This window comes from Falco biarmicus, chromosome 3 (genome assembly GCF_023638135.1).
Source record: "Falco biarmicus isolate bFalBia1 chromosome 3, bFalBia1.pri, whole genome shotgun sequence".
Taxonomy (NCBI): domain Eukaryota; kingdom Metazoa; phylum Chordata; class Aves; order Falconiformes; family Falconidae; genus Falco; species Falco biarmicus.
Genome location: NC_079290.1, coordinates 27,698,098 through 27,715,065, shown reverse-complemented (window position 1 = coordinate 27,715,065; position 16,968 = coordinate 27,698,098). Strand labels below are relative to the sequence as shown.

Genomic DNA, 16,968 nt, shown 5'->3' with positions numbered 1-16,968 from the left:
CTACTTCCTAAGACGGGCAGAAGCTGAGTATACTTTAAATACGATGGAAAATAGTCTGGCTTCTGTGGACCTGGTAAAACTGGTTTAAGGAGTGAGATCCTTTAGCTAAAACTCATTGAAACTCAGTGATTTAGTCTCTGTTGAACAGCAACCTTATTGCTTAAGACTTACTTGCCCTGTGGCTTGTGACTAGTCAAAACATTAGCTTCCTTGTTCTGCGTATAGCTCCGAAGAAGGTGGGGCATGGAAGGTGATTTGGTTGTGACGATACTTAATGTGCTCCTTTCTGCTTCAAGGCTAGAGAACAGGAATCACGTAAAGTTGAGTGGTCAAATACATAGAACAAAAATGCTACACTAAAAATAATGTTAATGGCATCTTGTCTAGATAGAAGATTCACTTATGCCTAATAATAGATCAGCAAGAAATACAAACTAGTAGCTAAAATATTAAAGGTAAGAAGAGTTGTCTTTTTGGAGGTATCTCCAACTTCCATTGCACAGAATGAACAAAACATTGAAGTACTTGGAGAGAACCAAAACCACTTACTATGTGACCTGCTTAAAAATAATCACCCTTTGGCTGTTTAACTTGAGGATAGCTATACTGTTTTCGCCTTTTTTTATGTCTTAGACCTATTTGAGACTTGTTTATGAAAGAGCTAAACAGAGTATTTTACTGTGCTGTAATTTTCATGTTTGAATTTGTGTAATTTAAAAATGTCTAAAATGGTAAGTGTCATCCCTGGCCCCAGAAAGTTATATGTGTTGCTCTAGATTATTACATGAAATTAGGGAAGAAAATGTTTTCTGGAGGGGAAGGAATAAAGAGTGAAAGCTTGTAGGCACACCAGATACTCCATTACTCCAGATGCAAAAAGTCCAGACTTTTGTTAGTCTGACTGCTGCAGTACTCTTTTTATCTTCAAAGTTTTTAATGTTCTGGTTGCCTCCAGCACTAAGATACCTGATTACAGAAACTACAGATTTGATCTAAAGTAGTAAATCAAATGCTGAAGTGCTGAAGCAAGTGACTTCTGGGAAGTGCAGCCAATTCGGAATGTAAAAGTTGTTTTAACATGTTTTGGATGGCTGGAATGCAGGACTGAAACTGCACCGGAGTGAGTTAGATCTGATACAGTGCTGCTTTAGGGGTATCTTTAGCAAACGAAACAGTCTGACTTTGTTAAATCATCAAGTCTGAAATCTTAGAGTACAACATTTTATGTAGTTCTGCAAAGCTACCTGTTCAAAAGAGTTAGCTTTTATTGTCATTTGGTTAATCTTTCTAGGTTTATATGCGATTTCCGATGCATTTTTCTTTCCTTCTAGGTTGGCACACTGGATGTTTTGGTTGGTTTGTCAGATGAGCTGGCTAAATTGGATGCTTTTGTGGAAGGGTAATAATTTATTTTCACTAGCATACAAAATATTAAAATAATGTGATGGTTTGCTGAGTCCTAATAATACACAGGTTATTTCCAGCTTCCAGCTTTTTTGTGTTTTGTAGTGATCCTCTGCAGACAGTCAGCAAGCTAAGATTTCAGAAAGCTAAGCAGCTCTTTTTCCTATATCTGTACTTGAAAAAAAATCAAATCTGAATTTCATGTGGAATAGTGGAACATTATGCATTGATGAAGGGTGGTTCTCCCTGTAGTAGTGCTCTGTGCTGCTGGGTCTTGGAGAGCTGTTACGAATTGGGCCTGACAGCTGCAGGAATTGATGATGAAATGGAGTAAAAACTGTTCTTTTAGCAAGTTGTAGTGCTATTTACAGACTTTGAGAAGGTAACCACATTGTTTCCTGATCTACAGAGATGATTAAACAGTATTTATATTGAAAGGCAAAACCTATTAATTATGAAGAAACTGATGGTCCTTTGAAAGTGATTTTGAGCAAGTTTAAAAAATTTTCACATAACCAGAACTTGTGGAGCCATCTTCTGTTTCAAGGAGAGAAGTGTTAAGTAGCTGGGTTTAGATAGAAAAGGAGACTATTTGGCATGGCACATGTGAGTAGTATTAAACATATCTTTTCTAGTGAGGAAGGCAGGTCTTGAGTGTCAGATCTTAGATCTCTCCTTAAGAGGGCTTAAGGCTAGGGTTTCTCCGTAGCTCTTCCGTTATCTCTGGTGTTTCATTGTCATGGTTGCTTTGTGTTTAATCTGGATTCTTGGTGATTTCTACCTTGCTATCTATTTTTTGGAAAGGAGTTAAGATTTTGAAAGTACTGCAGACTTCAAAAAAGGGTTGCAATATAGTGAGATTACACCTGGGGTCAACCACTGTTACCTGGAGGCAAGGGAAGTAGCCTCACCTTGTTGAGAACTGATGAGTAGCAACACTAGAGAAGGATTTAAATAAAGTTCTGGCATGTGTTTGAGAAGTTGCTCTCCGTCAGATACTGAGCCAGGTTTGTGCTCTTGGAAAGCTTGCGTGTAATGCAATCAACTCTTCCTTTTTTGATCCAATCTCAGGCAATTTCAGATCAGTTTCATAAATGGTATTTCTCAAAATGGCAGGGTTTTTTCCATTTCTTTTTTTCATATCTTCTATCTTTCATTTTTCAGTGTTGTAAAGAAAGTGGCCCAGTATATGGCTGATGTTCTAGAAGACAGTAAAGATAAAGTGCAGGAGAATCTTCTGGCTAATGGAGGTAAAGTGTTAACCATGATATGTGTATCCCAAAAGTGCAGGAGGAAAGGCAGTGATCCTGAAATATACTGAGTGCTGCTTCTCTGTATGATGTTCTGAAAGCCTAGTTTAGACATGGAAGTACTTTTTGTTTCAGGGCAAGTGACTCATGAAAAATTGTAGAATTCAGAATGGCAGGAAATTAGATCTACATGTTAAATACTCACAGAAACATTTTGATACTTTCGGGCTGTATTTTGTCATCACTGGCCTCTGTTGGAACATAAAAATTACTGTTACTGATCACTGTAAGCATTCTTTGTATTTGTCATCTGAATAGGTATGATTTTATGTAAGCTTTGTTGGAATACTCAGTTCTCAAATTGTGATAAAATGTCTTCATAAAACTAGTTGTTTCATGGAAATACTTGTTCATTTGTTATAGTAGAGTTGCACTGGTCTCTAAATCAATATTTTGTTTTCAAAGTCATTTCATAAAATTTAACACAACTTGTGTTGGTGCAAGAGGGGCTTAAATGAGTGGATTAACATGAAAACAAGTGCAGTGGTCCTAATTAACACGGTTATTCTTAAAGAGGAGCTTGGAGTAGTCTTTCTCATAGACGGCTTTACAAAACTGTTGCTTCAGATGACCCACATAATCTTTGCAGCCTTTTTTCCCCTGTTGTAACACTTCCTTCTCCCACCCTTTTTTCAAACACAGCAAAAAATAGTTGGTCTTGTCTGTACTTACCCAGCCATCATTGACATAATAGTAAATATCGTTTAGGGTTTACAGACATGGAGAAACCAATATCTGAAGGCAGAGGTCACAGATAACTTGATTGTTAATTTTCAAATTTCTTAAGCAACAGGGTCCATACATGTGAAGGTCCACAATCTGTTACAGTTCTCTTCTGTTACAGCAATCCTACATGGAAAATAATACATCAGTCTAGTCTATCTTAACAAAATTGTTCTTTAAAATTTTAGTTGACTTGGTCACCTATATAACAAGGTTCCAGTGGGATATGGCCAAATACCCAATCAAGCAATCCTTGAAGAATATTTCAGAAATTATTGCAAAGGTAAGGTAGTTTGGTTTTTGTAAAACTTTTATGCTTGAACTTGAGATATTTATGCACAAAACTTGGTACTCAAAGCTATTTGTCTATTTTTTGTTAAGTTCATGTGGCTTTGGTAACAATAGTAGTGAACCTGGTGGCAGTGTCTGTGTTTTAGTAACCAAAGGGTGTATTAGGATGGGGATAGGATTTGGAGAGTGTTCCCTGAAGGCCATCATGCTGTCTTTGCCCATTTTTGTTTCCTGAGATCGCTGAGTTAACAAATACATAACTACCAGATAATGTCACTTACATTTAAGTCTTGCTGTACTGACATGCCATTTGTCTGATGTTTTCAAACTTTGTGGGCTACTAGCAGTGAACCAGGGAACAAACCTACCGTCTGAAAGCTATGGTGCTCAGTTGTGAGGGGGGAAAAATAAGCCTTCAGTGTTAGGTGAAGGAAGGCTCATTTGAGTGTTGTCATGGATTTTCCCCTTGTCTTTACCTTGGTAAAGTTTTTTTCACTTCAGGGGTTTAATTTGTTTTGTACTTGCTGTGAGCATAGATAGGGTCCTCAGCAGTGACTTGCTGTATTCAAACAGTGAAAGAGTTCTCTGTAAGCTACCCTTGCTTTAACGTCTTCCAAACTTTTTCAGTTGTTTGGGTGGTTTTTTTTCTTTTCTGTAATCTGCAAACTGGCTTTTGGAATTATCTGTGTCAATAAAATACAAAACCCAGGAAAAAAAACCAGCTGCTTCGGGTACCTATAGAGATAGTTTTTGGTGCTGGGTATGTGGGAACTATAATCAGGGTGGGAATGGGGGTAAGTGCTGGCAGACTCATGCTTTGCTGTAACTGTAGATTCTCTAGATATTAGTTTCTTTCCTGAAACTATTAGTTTAATTTTTTTGCAGAGATTACAAAATCTTAATACATGACTGAATTAAAAGGGGGGTGGTGGGGGGAACATCTTCAGCTGTGTTTTGCCTCATTTTTGGAGCTTACCTGTTGCCATAGTATAGAACTTGGTTTTGTAGCAATTAAGTTTGTTGAAAAAAGCAACAAACAACATGAAGGAATATGTCCTTTATTGAAATACTGTCAAGGATTCAATGCATGCTATCTTGTGTTCTGGAGTTTGCTGCATAAACCGTCTGCTCACAGCAAAGTTGTACTCCAGAACCAGAATTTTAAGTTAAATAATTGGCTTACATTCTTCATCTGCTTTAGGGACCTTTTTGTGTTATTAGACTGGATACTAAATGCAGAGGAACAGGTGTGCCTGAATCATCTTGTTTGAGGGTTTCCATTTCTCTGCATGTTTAGCTGTACCTGTCTTCTATACAGACAGCTTCAGGGATACCTATGTAATTAATCTAATTTCAGATAGTTTGAAAAATGTTTTCAATTATGAGCCACAGATGTGTGTCCATAAAGTGGAGAAGGGAGATGACTGAAATTGCCTTATACGCTTGTAAGAGTGACCCCTAAGAGATAATGTCGCAGGACTTGAACGAGTTTTGTCTCAAAGCAGAGTCCTGACATAGTTAACATCTGCACTTTGGCATGTGGTTAAACATGAAGATACAGGAAAATTTATAAGCCACATTAATTAAAATCTGTGAAGCTTCTTGAAACATTGATGTTAAAATAACTTGAAAAGCTTGTCATATCACAAGATACTACTTTTCCTGTATGGTTTTACATTCTCCTCACTCACTACAGCAGCAGATTCTGATGTCTGCCAAAATGAGAGTAATGGCAACTGCAATAGGGAAGTCTGTCAGTTAAGGAAAATTATAGCAGTGTTGGAAACACTTAATATAAAAGGAAATCTACTGAAACTATCCATCAAGTGGTTTTAGCTTTTAACTTTCAGAAGTGTTGTGAAACCCAGTGTCAATACTGAAGACCTCGAAAATGGTGTCTGTGCCATGTGAGAGCTGTCACTTAATCTAGTCATTCTTTGTGTTTGAAATTATAGTCGTAAGACTGTTACGCAAGGAGACAACCTCAATACCCTTAATGGCCTAGTCCAACATTTCCAGGAACCCAGCTGTCTGCTAAAGTGCAACAGCTCAGTTGTATAGTTATAAGAAGATGCTTGTATATTGCTGATGACTCTGTAAGTCGTTTAAATTTCTGCGTTTTGGGATGTGTGGAAATAGGCCCATTATGTTAGAGTGATACTTTCTTTAGCAATGTCATGAGTCTGCCTCATTTTGCAGTGATGTTTATGAGTTATCCACCAATTCTGCTACTAAAAGGAAGTTTGTATTGCTGCTTCATTTGGCAGTATTTCCAAGAGCCCTGCTGTGACACTGGGGTTTGCAGCTCTGCGTTCTCTAACATTTTAATAGGACGCAAAGCTCATTCTTGTTTATGGTAGACTCCAGTCAGTGCAGCAGGAACTGGCTTTTGTCTAAGCAGTTGTCTTTTAAAAGGCTACTGACTTTACAAATGAGAGCAATTAGAGTATTGACAATTAGGAAATGATGAATGGAACTAGTTTGTAAAAGCAGTGTTTGGTATCAGTGGATTTTGCTTTTTGTCATTAAGCAATGCATAGTTAGGCTGTTGTTGAAAGTTTGGATCCTTGGAAAAGGCAGAAGGGAGAGTTGTTGGTCTGGGAAAAAGTCCAAATGCAAAAAGTTACTGTCTTAATAGCTTCTGATTAATTTTTCCCTTAATGCTGTCTTTGAGCTGTAAAAACAAAAAAAAAAGTGCCACTTCTCGTAGTGTACAAAAATTTTAATGAGTGTGTGCTTTGTGATGCCTGCTGAAGTGCCACATGCTTTGCTAAAGGTTATATCAGTCAAAGTTATTAAACAACCTTAAATACTCATCTGTTTAAAAATAAATTGTCTTATTTTCAGGGCATTTTGTCTAAAACATTGCTGTATCTGTAAAGGGTGCAAGCCATTAACGTGTTGCCAAATGAAACTTCATGTTCAGGCTTTTAAAGACTCAGAATTTCTTACTACAGACAAGTAAACTTTTGTGTTACTATAAACAAGTTCACTATATAACTAAGTGATATTGCTTTTGAGAGACTTAATTTGTTGAAATAAAATCATATCTGGATCCCCAGTTGAAGTGTTCTGTGCAAACAAATTGTTTTGTCAATGGCCTATGCCCAAATAAAGGGCGAGTCCCTTGATTGTGTTCGTATACTTGTCCCAGGGAATTTTTGTATGCTTGTGCCTACATACCATAGTGAGGAGGCAGTGAGGGAGGGAGTAGCAGGATTACGATGCCAGACCAATGCTGTAGCACATTCTTTTAGTTATCCAACTGTTACTGAATGTATTGATTTTCAAAATGCTTCCTTGTATGAGGTGCACCTTAAAAACAGTATGATCGGATGTTTAAGACCTGTTAGTTGCTTTATTTGGTTTTTTGTTCTTACACTTGCTTCCAAGTTTACCTAGCTGGGAATGAATCATTTGTGATAATCATGCTAATTAATCCAGGGCGATGATGAATTTGGGAGGGAATGGCTTACTTAAACAGCAATGGCAAGCTGAATATCAGAATCTGAGTCTAAACAGTAAAGTAGTTGGGACTTTGATATGAAAGTTTGAAAGATGATTGAAGGCTGCTGTGACAGTAAATGTAGAATGCTGCCTCTACTTGATTAGACAGATGTTTTTATTGTTTGAAATTGTATTCAAGTCTGAAATGTTGTTTATCTGTCTACCCTGGAACTGGCCCAATGGAACTTCACACATTCCAAAATACATAAATTTTTACTAAATGAAGAAAGTCTCTATAAAACAGATTTTTCCTTTATAGTTGTGAGCCGCTGCCAATGTAAAACAGCAGCATAAAAGATGACTTTGTGAAGGGAGATGGTGATATAATTTATTGTATTTTCCTTTGCAAACATATGAAATGGGAAGTAGCTCTGGGAAAAAAAAAAAAGACATAATTGTGGTAATATTTAGAACTGTAAATAGTAACAGCCACTTGGAATGAAGAGATGATGCATTTAGTTGATAATCTGTCTTTGACCAAGGCTATTCATCTCAAGAAAAGGTGCAAACTGCAACAGGCAAAGACAGTGCAACGGTTTCTTTTGAAGTTGTAGATCAGTGGTCCTCAAACTATGGCCCGCAGGCCAGATACGGCTCCCCAGGGTCCTCAATTCGGCCCCTGGTATTTACAGACCCCCCTGCCCGCCCCCACCCACCCCCCCACCCCCCCCCCCCCGCCGGGGGTTGCGGGGGGGAAACCAAGCAGCCTGCCACTTCATCCGCGCACCGGCCCCCTGGTTAAAAAGTTTGAGGACCCCTGTTGTAGATGATGCAAAGCAATAATGCTTGGGTTACTTAATTCTTGATTTGCTGCTCAAAACTGTACCATCATTCTTGTCACTGAAACTCTGAGAGGAAAAGTATAATGAGAAGTGAGGTAACAGCTGGAGGAAATGGTACCCAGTGTTCACAAGTGTACAGCTGGGTGCAGTAGTGTGTCCAGCTGATGCCAGAAGAGGATGTGTAATTTCTATTGTTGGCTGATTTTCCCTTAAAGGAATTCTACATATTAGAGTTTTCTGAGTTTTGAGTGAAGTTTGTCAAACACTAGAGAAATAAGCATTTTAACTTGTGTATTTTTTATTAAGTTCTTCTTGGCAGATCTAAGCTTTGAAATTAAGAAATCATTTTAAAACTATTCTAGTTCTTGAGATACTGTTACTTTTCTGTCTTCAAGGGAGTAAACCAGATTGACAATGATCTAAAAGCAAGAGCCTCAGCATACAATAATCTGAAAGGGAACCTTCAGAATCTGGAAAGAAAGAATGCGTAAGTCATGTTGGTTTTTGCTAATGTAGCATAGGAAAGTTATCTACCCATGAAAACTTAGTAATGCGTGAAGAGGGACAAGCTCTAAGCTTGGTGTATTTTTAAGGTGTTTATCAATCTTGAATAGCAGCTGTCATAAAAGCACGTTTATTACCAGCTGTCTTGTTGGTAATAGCTCACTTGTGATTGATAAGCAAATATGAAATACACAAAAGCATGTACAAATAGTACAAATTGCTGGAGCTTTTGAGAGAAGCTTGCTGTTAAAATCGTGCGTAACACTACTACTTCAGTGTCTGTCTAAACAAGGTAATCTTTCCCTTTTCTGCAATTTATGTTTCAAGCATGTCAATATTACTGGATTTCTTCCCTCAGAATTAACCAGCAGAGACAGCTGTTGCATACATGCAGATAATAAATTAAACAAGGACTGCATGCTGTCTTGTCACGTACCTGTGATGATTATCTGAAATCCAGTGGACGTACAGTAGCTTGCGCAAATATGGTTGATTAATTTGACCCAACCCTACCATTACGGTTAATGGTACGAGCCTGCTGGCCGATTCAGAGCCATGGGTCATACTGATGATAGCCGTTTTATGAGTGAGCCATAAGTTACATGTTAAGCCATGGTAATTTGTCAGCTAAGCCCTATTAAATCTGTGTATTTTCTTAGTCTTTTGTGAATATGAGGTAACAAGCTGCTTTGGATTTTTATTGAGGTTCTGTATGTAGGTCTGTAGTAGGTTAGTTGTAAGTTGGGTTCCATATACTAGTCTTCACAATTAATGATTTTAATGGTTGTTGTGTTTTTAAAGCGCTTTTTAAGAGAGTTTAAAAGGCTTCTTAAATGAGTGAGGTATTGGGAATATGGAAATGGCGCACAGCAGTGGAGCTACTGATAAAAACTTTCAGTGACTTTAGACAGTAAGATTTGAAATATGTATGAGGATGTTTTGTTTGCTCTGCTAATAGCAAATGCTTAGGTAAAATACATTTTAGAAAATGTTGTCCAGATTAATTCAGTTCTTAAATATGTATTTACTCTGGTTATCTTTGTTTTTCTGCAGGGGAAGCTTGCTAACCAGAAGTCTTGCTGATATTGTAAAGAAAGAGGACTTTGTACTCGATTCAGAATATTTGGTCACGTTATTAGTGATTGTTCCGAAGTAAGTTTATTGTCTGTCCTAAGAGCAGAATAAAACCAGAAATTTGAATCAAATGAGAGATCCCACAACCTTGTAAAATTTAAGAAAGGGCATCAAAATTTATTTGGAGTTTTCTTGGATGAACAAACACAAACGTTTGAATGGTTAGTAGAGGCAAATGAGCCTGGGTGCCTGTGTTCCATTGTTCATGGGAACTCATCATAAGAAATGCTGAGTGCTCGTGAATTTCTTTAAGTAACTGGAGATTAGATTTATATCTCTAATATTAGTTGGTGACTAGTCATGTTGCAGAAGTTACTTACAAAAATAGTAAGTACTGAGCAAAAACATGACTTGTTTTACATTAGAAGGCTTAATGATTTAATTATCCTTGTTAGGACTATGCTGGTTTTCAGCCCTTAGTGAGCAAAGTGAACTCTTTACTGCTTTGCTCTGTGCTTTTTCAGATTACTAGAACACTGGGTTTTTTACTTAGGTAAGTCTCTACCAGTGGAACACTGCTTATGTCATGTCAGAGGTTTTTTGGGGTACAGGTTGTTCCTGTCTGAAATGTTTAAACAAAAAAACCCCACCTTTTCCCCTGGCCAAGGAAAATGGTGATGCAGATGTCCTGAAGACTATTGTAAAATGAGAAAATGGCACTAGACTGTCTTTTTGGAGCTGTGAACAAAGAAAGCTTCTAACTTGTGAAGATGGCCGGTAGGCTGTTTGTCACATGAAGGCAAAACAGTTTTGCAGTGGCTTTAGCACAGGAGTCCTCAAACTACGGCCTGCGGGCTGCATACGGCCCCCCAGGGTCCTCAATCCAGCCCCGGTATTTACAGACACCCCCCCCCCCCGCCGGGGGTTGGGGGGGAAACCAAGCAGCCGTAGATGACTGCCTGCCACTTCACCCGCGCGCCGGCCCCCTGGTTAAAAAGTTTGAGGAACCCTGGTTTAGCAGAAAACAGGTGGTTAGTGTATCTCAACTGTTATTTTACCTTTGACTTTGTTTTGGTGTTGAAAGGGTGGAACCTCTTCGCCACCAACTACAGAAAGTCAGGGCTTTCAACATTCTCAGTCCTTCAGACAAATGCAGGACTTTGGGGAACCCATCTTTAATTGTGGGAAAAGTTTTCCTGTTAGTAACTCAGAAGAGCAGAGTTATACAAGGAGTTTCTGATAAACCTAGACAGTTAAGTCCACTTGGTCCCCTGCACTTAATGATGACTAACATAATTTCACAGTTCTTTGAGTTCAAAAATTTCATGCTTGTAAACTTATATGAAGACTGAAGATAAAGTATGTTACTTTTGCTATCATTAAGATTATTGCTAAATAGACTATAAAACCAGCACGAGGACTGTCCCTGATGTCTTGTGTAATTCTGACAACCTACACCTGCTTGGTGTAGGTGATGATTAAATGTTTTTAGTCATTCAGTGTTATTGGAAAAACTTGATCCATTAATCTAAGATTTCTTACTGCAGTACTGAAAGTCTAACCATAACCCGTGTGTTCTGTAGGTTAAATTATAACGACTGGGTTAAGCAATATGAAACTCTAGCAGAGATGGTTGTACCACGTTCCAGCAAGTAAGTTGTTAAATGCTACATCTCATATTTGTATGTGCTGTATTTTGGAAGTGTTCTTTATCTGTAGTGACTTTGAATTTTAGTGATTGGTCAAACACTTGTCAGAATGTCTAGCTTTATGGTTTTATCTGATCAAATAATTTTGTTGTGGTTGAGGAAGGATTCAAAGGAACTTATACTCTAGGGTTAACAGAATTATCAAACTAACTTAGGTGGGGAAAGTAAAAGAATTGAAAAGTTAATCTAGTTCAGGCCAGGCACACTCAGCTTCAAGCTAGTGCATGGTAGCGCTCAGCAACAAATACTAGCTGCTAGCCTGTAAGCTTTATGCCTGTCTTCAGAAGACTTGAAGCAAGTTACATATACTTTTTTGGGGCTGTTCAAAAATGAAGACCTGAAAGTGTAGATGGCTTTCTTGTGTGCAAAGAAAAGTAACTTGCCTCTTCTGGGCTAACAAAGCCCCTTGGTACCAAGCTGGTGCTTCGTGTCTGTGATGGGCAAGACTGAGGCCTGGATTTGATAGTACTGTTAAGCCACTTCAGCCGTTTTGTAACCGCGTTGAAAGTAAAGTCAATGTGTAGCACAGAGAATTGATGTATTATTAATTTTAACTGAGGGTTTTGATCAGGTAGATCAAAATTACCAGCTTTATGCCAGTTAAAAAATCTGAACTTCTTCTGGTTAACTTCACGTTTGAGTTGCATCAACTTAAGCCTAGTGGGAGATCTGCTAATAGTTCTTAATTATGGGGAAACCATGACCTAGGGGTACCTTAAGAGGCATCTTGTTAAACTGTTGGATAATGCTTGTATTGAAGACAGTCTGACACTGAGGAACAGTCTAAATCTCTTCATACTTTTTTCCTAAGGGGAAGTCTCAAAATAAGCAGTATTGTCTTAAACTATAAAATAGTAAATCTAGGCGTTGACTTTACAGCATAAGAAACTCTTTCTTACCAGCCTATGTCTTTAATTTGTGTCCTTTTCTCTTTTAAATCCCTTTCCTTTTTCTTTAAAACACACATTTCTAAGAATTCTGTAGTCCAAACTTTTCAGTATTAAACCAGCTTTAGTTCCTTTTTCTGTAAAATAATTATAACTTGAACAAATACACAGACATGTATGAAGTGTTTCTGAGTGGTGAGGTCTCTCAATATGAAATGGAAACTGCCAGCCTTTACAAAGGGAGTAATTAAGAGCAGTTGCTGAAGTTCCAATTACTTTCTGTACGAGGCGTTTAGTTTGGGAACTAATCACATCCGATTATCTACGTTTTTGTTCTTGCCTAGTAATGATAAAGTACAGCTTAAGCTACTGTACATCAGATCTGTGGTGACTTGAACCTTATTAATTCTGACACCTGCTGTTTTTTTTCTGTGTAGTGTACTCTTTGAGGATCAAGACAGTTACCTTTGTAATGTCACCTTGTTCAGGAAGGCGGTGGATGATTTCAAGCATAAAGCCAGAGAATATAAGTAAGGCTTGTTTTGTGTGTGTTCCGTCTCTCATGCTTTGAAGGATCTCTAGATAGCCACTTTTGATTTTATTCAATTTCACCTGCAGATTTATGGTCCGTGATTTCCAGTATAATGAAGAAGAGATGAAAGCAGATAAAGAAGAAATGAATAGACTGTCAACTGACAAGAAGAAACAGTTTGTAAGTTGGTATAAACTAGTCATTATAGAAACATGAGACATCTAAGACTTGTTATTGCTACTTTACCATTTCATGAACTTGTGATTCTGAGAAAGCATTGCAAGGATGACGTGAGGTAGTCAGCCTGCTATGCAGCTAATCTGCTCAGAGATAATTGAGTTCCTGGTAGCGCAAATGCTTCCTACTGTGTTGAACCAAGTGCTAACGTTGCAGCTGATAATATATTAAAGTTTGAAAATAGACAAGCATTTGAATGAAATAATCATACTGAAGAGACAACGGAATTCTCATTAAATTTCTCTTTACTTAGTATTGAAACACCCTTGAGCCATTATGTCCATAGTGAACTCTGCCTTCTAAGTCGTCTGTATTATAGTACAGATATTGAATATCTGTATATCAGATATTGAATATCTGAATATCTGCTCAAACATGCTTAATGTGCTGATCTTTTTCTGAAGTTTGAATAACATAATTTTTTTCCCCTCTTCCCTTTCACAGGGCCCTCTGGTTCGGTGGCTGAAAGTTAATTTCAGTGAAGCTTTCATTGCATGGATTCATGTGAAAGCACTACGAGTTTTTGTTGAATCTGTTTTAAGGTAATGAGGTAGACCTGAATTGTGCTTTTCTTCTTAGACTTTGTAAGAATTTGTCTACCTTGGGTTTACTGAACCGAGGTGTGTGGATGCCACTTCTCTAGGAAGGGGGAAACAAGGAAGTAGGCAGTAAGAATAGCTGATGGCAGTAACTCTTGTTGCCAGCTGTGGAATATTTGAGATAGATAACTGTGTATCTTTCTCCTTGAATAGTCTTTCCACCAGTGCTTTAGGAATTATGGGTACTCTGTAAGTTGCAGCAAGGCATTTCTGCTGATTCTTAGCTTGCTTTGAGGTGCTTGTAAGAAGACCTTACTGTATCTTCTATTTAAGTGGGAAGTATGAATAGTTCAGAATAAAAAGTATTCAGGCTTTGAGTAGTATAGCTTGACATCTTAAAATATATGCATTTTCTTTAAAATGTGGCTTTCTAAGAATTTTGCCATCTAAACTTTTCAGTATTAAACCATTGAATATTCTAACTGTAAAACTTTGCTGCTCTTTTCTTCATATGTATCCGGAAGTGTAGTTTTTAAGTTGACTTAAGAACAGCTGTAGTTGTTCTGCAGAAGGAAGGACCTGGATTTTTTTAGAGTTGGAAGGACTTCTGTCTTAGAAAATGGAAAGGGGTTTTTTTTAGTCTTTTTGATAACTAATATCAAATATTGTTTATAAAGGAGACAACCAGAGGTGAAAAAGAAAAAAAAAACCCAACCACATTAACTTGTAATCTAGCCTGTTTCTTAGCTGCTGTGGGATTATTTTGATGAAAAAATTGAGTAAGGAAGAAAGCTGAACTTGATTTGAATATTAGCAACTGTTTCCGCACACCTAGAAAGGAGGATTGAGTAGAGACTAGATTATCCGCCTAGTGGCAAAAGCAAAGTCTTGCAAGTAAAATAATTGTAATGTTCGAAACAGTCCAAGACTTCAGGTAACTTTGAGAATTGTGCTAAGTACTCAAGGATTTAAAATAATTTTAAAAGCATTTACACTTATGTTTTGTTATTTAAAACCTGAAGAAACAAGTTGTCCTTTATTTGATACCTTATGAATTACAATTTTTACAAAACAGAATGGTCTTGCCAAAATAAAAATGAGCAGAACTCCCTCTTCAGCAATAGGATTCTTTCTCAAAATAAAATTCTGAATAATAAAAGAAATCTTATTTCAGCATTTTCATAGTTTTCTGCTTGACTTCCTCAGGTATGGTTTGCCAGTTAACTTCCAGGCAATGCTGCTTCAGCCTAATAAGAAAACAATGAAGAAATTGAGGGAGGTTTTGTATGACTTATACAAACACCTTGACAGCAGTGCAGCAGCTATCATTGATGTAAGTATTTTTGTAACTGCTACTCCCCTTCAATATTAGGTTCAGTTTGTTTAAACAAAAAAGCAGTCTATTGGCATTATTAAAAAGCTACACTTCTCCATATTGTCCATAGTTCTCTTACAGTACAGAAAATTGTCTCCTTATAAAAATGCCTATTTTTATAAAAATTGTATTTTACATTTTTGCAAAGTAGATGGTTTTTGAAGTTGCAACCAATGCATTTGGTGAGCTGTCTGGTATAAGTGTCTCATGTAATTTCTTCTTACTGCATTCTTTCTTGCTACTGATGGGAGGATATCTTATAGACTGCATACATAACTCATATCCTCAAAGAATTCAAACAAAGTCAACTTTGATCTGAAATTAGACTTAAGGAACTTGACCATGTGTCTTTTTCTGAGTCTGGAAGGAATACACAAGTTGTCCACAGTCTGCAGTAACAGTGGCCTTAATACTGAAACAACTTTTTTTTTTTTTTGGTTGCATTGCTATCATTGTTTTTAAGTTAACATAGTTGTCCTTCTCTGCTGAAGGAGGCTGAATTGATGTCAAGATGGAGTCACCCTTTCCATCTGTAGAAGTCGTTATTTTCATGTTTAAAACTGGTTTGCTGGGAGGCTTATTTTACTAATTTGTTTTGTATTGAAAAGTAGTGCTTTTCCTGGTTAAAGATTAACTAAAGATAGACCATACAGTGAGTTTATCTGAATTTAAAAAGGCTAAAAATAATCTTTCTTAATGTTGTATTTAATGTGATGTTTTTCCGAAGTATTTCCAGGCCTTTTTTGGGAAAGGGGGATGTGAGGCAATTAAGGTGAAAATTAAACATGCTGAACTTCATGTAACTTCCTGGATCATTCAGCACCCTGTAACATTCTTTTCATAAACTGTCTGTTTAGAAGTAGTAAACCATAATTGCAGTACTTAGCCTTCCATTTAGTGGCAGTGTGTTTACTACAGCAACAGATGAGGATTTACTGATACAAAACTACTTGGATTTTGAAAAAGCACTTGTATTTCATTTTGAAAACTACTGCTATTAATTTGTCAAAGTTCTATCTTTGTGTGTTGCTTGAACGGTTACTTGAACATGAAAATTTAAGCCCTGAAGTCTTGCCTAGACTGTTTGCTTCTAAAACATATGAATGTTTCATCTACTTCTGAACAGGAGTCTGAATTGTAAGGGCGTAACTGGTTTCAAAACTTTATTTACAGGCAACTATGGATATTCCAGGCTTAAACCTCAGTCAGCAGGAGTACTACCCGTATGTGTACTACAAGATTGATTGTAACTTGCTGGAATTCAAGTAAAAGTTCCCTAACGTGACAATCTTTTCAGTGTTGGTGTAAACAAACAGAATTGAGGCTGAAGTACAGTAATACTTCTAACACTCTACTAATCCTATGCTTGCTTCTTATGTTAGGTGAATTTAACACACAGTGGTCCATCTCTAGACGTTTTCTTTAAAAAGAACAGTGTAGGTAATCTGCTTTTAACCAATTATGTCTGTAAATGTATATTGAGAGAACTGAAATATTTATAAACAGAGTGATTTATTTAAGGAAAAGCTCATTCCTCTTTCGTATGGTGGTCTGTGTTAATTACATTTACCATTGTTTATTAAAAAAACTTGTTTACAGAAGAATAGTGTAAATGTTCATGGCCATTTTGTTTATTTGATTTAGTAGATACAATTGTGTTAACGTTGTTGAACTGTGATGTAAAGTATGTAAAATTGGTATGAAATTGTGCTTTCTGAATGGTTTAAAATTACAGTTGAAGCACTGTAAACACAGGAAAAAAATAAACATACCTGTGCAAATGTGTCACTTTCTTGTAGCACGTATAACTGTAAATACTTGTGTTTAAACTGAGGCGATGTATTAAGTCGTAAAGCCGATGCTGCATCCTGCATGCAGTGGTACAGAAATACAGTTGACTTCAGCACAAATACTTTTAAGAGTTGCAGGTATTTCTTTTGCTTTGTGCAGAAATGCTCGAGTATGTTGTTTGGCCACCAAACCTGTGTATAGATGTTTTTCATGTTTGTATCTTTGACTCTAAAGAAAACAAAAGACAGTTATTGGCAAGATGGGAGTAACCTAGAATGCTAACAAGCTAGGCTAACCTGGGAT

General features: G+C 37.1%; 1 protein-coding gene across 3 annotated transcripts in view; it reads left to right on the top strand.

The window, feature by feature from the left end:
- The window catches only part of ATP6V1C1 (ATPase H+ transporting V1 subunit C1), a 162,819-nt gene extending 146,157 nt beyond the window's left edge, over positions 1–16,662 (top strand). For all 3 annotated transcript variants that reach the window (XM_056333706.1, XM_056333707.1, XM_056333708.1), the window contains 11 exons: positions 1,332–1,399; positions 2,569–2,654; positions 3,626–3,720; positions 8,413–8,504; positions 9,575–9,673; positions 11,179–11,247; positions 12,629–12,721; positions 12,810–12,903; positions 13,405–13,502; positions 14,706–14,832; positions 16,048–16,662. In XM_056333706.1, coding sequence (XP_056189681.1) covers positions 1,332–1,399; positions 2,569–2,654; positions 3,626–3,720; positions 8,413–8,504; positions 9,575–9,673; positions 11,179–11,247; positions 12,629–12,721; positions 12,810–12,903; positions 13,405–13,502; positions 14,706–14,832; positions 16,048–16,143 — 1,017 coding nt within the window. In that variant the 3' untranslated portion in view covers positions 16,144–16,662. The remainder of the gene's footprint in view (positions 1–1,331; positions 1,400–2,568; positions 2,655–3,625; positions 3,721–8,412; positions 8,505–9,574; positions 9,674–11,178; positions 11,248–12,628; positions 12,722–12,809; positions 12,904–13,404; positions 13,503–14,705; positions 14,833–16,047) is intronic.
- Positions 16,663–16,968: the final 306 nt, after the last annotated feature.